At 36.8% G+C, this 6,402-nt stretch overlaps 1 protein-coding gene across 4 annotated transcripts in view; it reads left to right on the forward strand.

Moving 5' to 3' along the window:
• Positions 1-5,136, forward strand: part of ptpn5 (protein tyrosine phosphatase non-receptor type 5) — a 17,932-nt gene extending 12,796 nt beyond the window's left edge. For all 4 annotated transcript variants that reach the window (XM_025056437.1, XM_008312290.3, XM_017032862.2 and 1 more), the window contains 3 exons: positions 475-635; positions 1,574-1,687; positions 2,736-5,136. In XM_025056437.1, the coding sequence (XP_024912205.1) occupies positions 475-635; positions 1,574-1,687; positions 2,736-2,829 (369 nt within the window). In that variant the 3' untranslated portion in view covers positions 2,830-5,136. The remainder of the gene's footprint in view (positions 1-474; positions 636-1,573; positions 1,688-2,735) is intronic.
• Positions 5,137-6,402: the final 1,266 nt, after the last annotated feature.

Raw genomic sequence — 6,402 nt, forward strand, 5'->3', positions numbered from 1 at the left:
AACTGACTGCTGATAGTTGCCATTTTGTCTGTAAAAAATTAGGCAAAATTGTCTGCTGTCAGGGTGGTAGTGAGTGGTGGAGGCAGAGGCTTGATTAGGGTTGAGCTTTTAAAAGATTGAGAACAGTTTCCAGTGTCAGCAGCATGATGAGTTTTGTCATTGTAGAAAGCCTTCATCGCAGCAGTGACTCTGGATGAGAAGGAAGACAACAGGGACTGGAAAGTGGTCAAGTGGGGAGAACGGCAGCTGATGTTGATCTGCATCAATCCATGGGTGGGACTGGGAAGATAGAGCAGGTCTGATGGATGGGGGACACAGCAGACTTTATAGTGATTAAAATAAGGCTAACTCATACACTGATGTTGAAATCAAGGGCCTGACTTGGAGTGGCCGGCTACATTTTACACCAATGTTTTTTTTCTTTTTTTAATCCTTCTGTCAATTTGTATGCATATGAATGTGTCTTTATACTAGTACGAGGAGGAGGAGCGCAGCTTGTGCCAGTACTGGTACACCTCATGGCCCGACCAAAAGACTCCAGACAAAGCTCCGCCCCTGCTGGAACTGGTACAAGAAGTGGAGAGAGCCCGAGCAGTGGCCCCACCATTCAGTGGCCCCATAATTGTCCACTGCAGGTGAAAGACTTGGTTTTGGTACAAAGCCAGCCGGCTGTGTATTTATTTTTTATATTTTAAATCACACTTCATTAACCCTTTATATGTACAGTAGATTGTTTTCCTCCCTCTGCATCAACGGTTTTTGGGCCCCAACACTTTAAGACAAGTTTAGTGGTTTAAAATAATATATTCATATGTAATCCTATTGAAGTATAATCTTATAAAACTTAGCCTATAACAAGCTCAACACGTTTTCACAACCCGTACAGTAAGCTTTTAGCTTGAAGGACATCCCACTGAGTTTAACAAGTGCATGTAATGAGCCCTATATCAGTTAATCAAAGCAGGTTGTTGATTGCAGGCAAGATTTGATTTGCTAGTAATTGATAAATATCCCCAATAAAAATAACAGAAATCTACTGCCTGTATAAAATGACTGGAGTTATTTCTTTTAAATTATTTTAGGATTTTATTCAAAAATGGCTTAATGCCCAACTTCTCAAAAGAATAATGTTACGAAAAGAAAAGTCACTGATCTGAATAACTGCTGATTATATATTTACAGGGTGTTTGCCTGCCCAAATATCATTCCAGTCAATATAACTTTTTATTATTATAAAATTGTATTTCCTTTGATTTGAGCAACCCTGTTAGGTTTTTTTTTTTATTGCCTCAGGCATTTTGAGGTTAGCTCTCCTGTCGGGTACACTCAAGTCCCTGAGTGTATTGAGCCTGTTGGTCAAACAAGTTTATGAATAACAGTAATTTATTTGTAATTTAGATTTTTTTTTTTCTCATCGCTGTCTTGCTGTCTCTTGTTGGCATATTTTCTGCAGACTGCATTTGCAACAATCATCTCCAAACTGAGAATTTGACAAAGAATTTAGTTAAAATAAGCACTAATCAATAAAAATGTGTTTCCCTCTGCTTCTCCCTCTTCCACTTCCACCTTCCAGTGCTGGTATCGGTAGGACTGGCTGCTTCATTGCCACCTCTATCCTGTGTAAGCAGCTGAGAACCGAGGGTGTGGTGGACATCCTGAGAACCACCTGCCAGCTCCGTCTGGACCGGTGAGATATTGTTAGCTTGTATTTGCGTCTGTCTTTGGCCTTAGAGTTGATTCAGTTCACAGTATCTAATATCAGCTCAAAAGAATCTCTGCGCATAAAAAAGTATGTGAAACTGGACTCCAAGTGGCTATGAGAGAAGTGAGTGAAGAGTGTAAAATGTTGGGCCTTTGCATTCAGCCCATCTTTAACATTTTAAATCCACCAAGTTAACCTAAAGTGAGCCTTATAAGGAGTAAAGTGAATCTTTTTCTCTAAGGTGAATCCAGCTCTACTGTTGGAAAAGTGATCGTGTTTGTGCAAATCAGTTGAATATAAATAAATAAATAATATAATAAATAATAATAAATAAATTATAGTTTAATTTAAGCTAGATTCTGCAGAAACAGGATCTGACATCTCCGTGTCACAATTAAAAAAATAAAAAATAACAAAATCCAGAACCACCCGTTCTCTTCTGTTCCAGGACCTCCCTCTTCACATATTAAGCACTGAATCTAATCCTATATTTATACTCCATAAGCACAAGTATTACGTTGGATACTATTGATTTTCCATTTGATATAAGAAATGCAACTTAGGACAAATAAATCCTGAGTGAATTATGAATTACCAAGAAGTGACAATAGTATTGACATGGCTGCTTGGCTAAAATATAAAATGATGCCCCGCCCTCTTAAAAACAAAAGAAAAAAACTATTTGAATACCATTTTATTTCACACCATACATTTTATTAACAATCCTGTGGCTCACTGCTCCGTTTAAGTTCCAATGCTGCCACCTACAGGGTCTTTTTTTACTAGTACATATTTATATCCAGAAAATCCCAATTACTTTTAAAAGAAAGGAAAAACACAGGGTTGGCCCCTGCAGGTTAAAATTGTACATTTAATATAGGGTGTTACTTCAAAAAAAAAAAATCATACATATTTACGCTCATTGTTGTGTTTTTCTGCTTCATGATTACCTTTTCAGAAGTATCAGAAGCTCATTTTGAAAGAATCTAAGTATTTTTGCGTGCCTTTGCCTTTGTGTGCCTGTTTGTTTCAGTGGTGGGATGATCCAGACTTGTGAGCAGTACCAGTTTGTGCACCATGTCCTCAGCCTGTATGAAAAGCAGCTGTCTCACACTGCTGAAGAATAGTAGAATGCTACAGCCAGATCGAGACACACCACTGTACAATGTACCACCTCTGGTGGTATGCACCACTGTACCTATAGCGTCATCTCAATCTCACCCTTTAACAAGTCCCAACCACGTGGTTTAATTTATCCATGACAAAAATTCTCAGAGATGAACGAGCGGCTGAAATGCGTGCTGGATGGTTATCTTTCAGTAGAAGAGAATTTAATTGAAAAAAAGGGGATTTGAGGTAGAAACTTCATCACACCTTAGTGTTATTGATCCATGCTGCCCTGGAGAGTCGCAAAAGTCAAGCTCCACCCATTATTTCATTCATCAAGGCCCTGTTTTAGTACTTGGTCCTATAACCTCTCGTATATTGTACTGTATGTGCAGTAATTGAAAAGGTTAAAGTAATGAAGAAATCGAAGTACAGTAAGACTCCCATACAATACCTAGTGTTATAATTACTAACCTTTCACATAAAAGTGCCAGCATAATTCTATTAAAATTAAATCCAATAATGATATATGAATATTAAAAAAAATTGAAATCCTATTATATATTTTTTGTGAATTTCTCTTTTACTGCATCTATTACAGAAGGTCTGTGTTAACTTGCTTTCAGGAGCCTCCACATCTTCAGGTTGCATGGTGCTATGTGTTCATCAAAGCATGTGCAATGTAACGGAACAAAGGAATGTAGTACTATTACAATACTAACTCATCGGAATCTCTGTGCGAGTCATCACAGTTCTATCGCTCAATCTGTGCAGTCCTCATGGCCCATGATGGTAACAGTCAACAACAAATTCATACATAAAAAGAAAAATAGTCGTACGTACATCCAGAGGCGTCACAGAGTCAGTGACACTCAGAGACCAGAGGAAAGAAATAAAATTAGACCGTCAGGAAAGAACCTGTATATACACAGCCAACTGTACCACATAGAGGGGAAAAAGACACACTTATGGCTCCTTCTTTTCTACATGTCCCATTAATATCATGATGCTTCCTCACAGTCACATGCTCTTTGACACCTCTGCTCTCAAACATAGCTTGAGATTATCCATGATGTAAGAACCCTATGATCGTTGTATAGACAGGCCAGACCTAATCTGTATGAAGCACAATAGACTAACTGAGGTTGTATTTCAGACGTTCAGCTGTAAAAGTTATTTTTCTTATCCGTACTGTGTTTTTGATTGTGTTGAGTTTAATGGATTGCATGTGCTGTTTGGGACTCCATAGGTCCACAATCAAAATGACGTAACTGGTTGTCCTGCTTTCTGTTGTGTAAAAGGCTTCTTAGCTTGTTCTATTGCTCGCTCTCGGCCAATGCTTTTGATACAGTTTGCTTTTGTGAAACCAACCAGAGATATTTTTAGAACATTTTGATACAATCCTTTCAAGTAGATGCCTTGTGTATATTTCCGTTTACACCATGATGGAATGTAGCTAATACTGTGGAATAAACCATCAGTTTATATTGCAAGATTTGACAGAACAAAATGTGACACGTACCTAAATTACCTTACAGTATTAAGAATAAGTAGTTCAGTCTTCAGTATTATTACTTTATGCTGATAACCTTTGCTTTAATATGCTTTGCTCTCTGTGTTTTGAATCGTTTTCTGGGATAATTGTACCTCAGAATACATTTTTACATCAAATTAAGCCCACTAGTGAATATGGGCCACTCTCGGTAAACAACACAAGAAATTATTGCTATATGTAAGGCAGCTAAAACAGTGACGATCATTTTTATTATTAATTAAAAACAAGAAAAAAAACATTTCTATCTTGACTTAATACATCAGGTTAATGATCATGAACATCATCAGACGATGACATCACTGTGGGCTCATTCTAAAGCAGCACATCATGAAGCAAATTGGACTGCCATAGTATTCGTTTCTGTGAGCAGACAAGACAAACATTAAGACCAAAAGCTAGTTTGTCAGATGTTGGAAATCTGATAATGTCCATTGTTCTTGACGCTAAGGCTTTTTATGAGAGCTTGTTTTCAGTGCTCACCTGATCCTTCCATGAATCACAATGGAGATGATGACATTTAAGTCAAACATTCAACCAACCAGCAATCAGTATTTCCCTCCTGTGCTACAGTATTGCTTTAAGTTGTGGGTTTTTTGCATCCAAATAAAAGTAGATTTTCATGAACTGTGTTGTTTCTCTTACTTGACATTTTCTGACACACAGATAACTGAGTCTCCTTATTGACTGATTGTGGATGGCATAGATTTTATGCACAAAGTACATAACCATCACGCAATTACTTTTTCTCAATTGGTTGCAGTTAGACATTTTTACCACAAGGAGTCAGTGTGTGCATTCTAACTTTCTTCTATCAGCTCCATTCATTTGGGGACTCGCGTACCAACGTTAATGCTTTTAATCAAACAAAGGAAACTTGAGCCAAATATCAATTACATTGTTATCATAGCCTTTTATTCACCTCGCTTTCAAAACGTGGCAGTGTGATTGGTAATAATGTTCGCAGCTATATCTTCAAAATATAGATCTTGAAACACTGACGATTACTGATACGTTACTTTTGATTTCCATTTTTGTGTATCCTGAACTGTCATTTTTGTTTACGTAGAAATAATATTTTACCTTACTCACTCACGCATAGGGTCAGACTAAATCCAGTCCTTCCAAAAAAGGAAAAAAAGTCTTTGCCCTATGTAATGCCTCTCTTCCCAACTATCTCTTTTCCTAGAATTAATCTGGGCTATAGAAAAGTCCTGGTTGACTACTAACTTTTAAACTGCTCTAATTCCTGCTCCTTTAGTTACAAATCATAAATGTTTAATACTAAAGTGTTACTCACTTAGCATGAAACAAATCTTGAAACAAAGGAGAATCCTGGTGTTTCCTTTGTGTTGCCATGTTTCTAAGCCAACAACATTATGACACTTCTTTCGTTATAGATGTTATATATGCAGTATTATATCATAATTTAGATTTTATATTGTCTTAAATATGATTTTACATTACACAGGTTAGCATAAATTATCTCGTAATTATTGAATTTTGACCGCATTATCTTAACTGTTGAGATTGTCTATCCCCTCCCCCATAACCATGAACAAGATCAGGTGGTACAAAACGATTTCGACCTTTTTTATATCTTTTTTTGTATTTATATTATTTAAATTACTGAGTAACTTAGTAATAATATAACCATAATTACTATAACACATGAATCATAAGTTCAACTACATTTCAAATACAGTAGTTATGACTATTAATCTCATATTCGATTTTCATGTCGAAATAATCAGGGTTTTCTATCCTGTTTTAGTGCTTTTCTATGTTATACTTAAATGTTATATGCAGTAATTATTCCTATGGACCCAATTGTTTCCAAATTATAACTTATTATAACGTTATTTTTCTCCACTTTCTGTGAAAGACGTCCCCTTTAAAAACGCGCAGACTGTCTGTTTAATCAGTGGACGGATCCGTGGGACGGATAAAGGAGTTGACGTCACCCAGCCCCTAAGCTGTCTGCGCTGATTGGCTAATGGTGAAGGCAAACTCCCTGCTTAAACATGAACTCAGCCTTCTA

This window comes from Cynoglossus semilaevis, chromosome 6 (genome assembly GCF_000523025.1).
Source record: "Cynoglossus semilaevis isolate Cse_v1.0 chromosome 6, Cse_v1.0, whole genome shotgun sequence".
NCBI classification, from domain to species: domain Eukaryota; kingdom Metazoa; phylum Chordata; class Actinopteri; order Pleuronectiformes; family Cynoglossidae; genus Cynoglossus; species Cynoglossus semilaevis.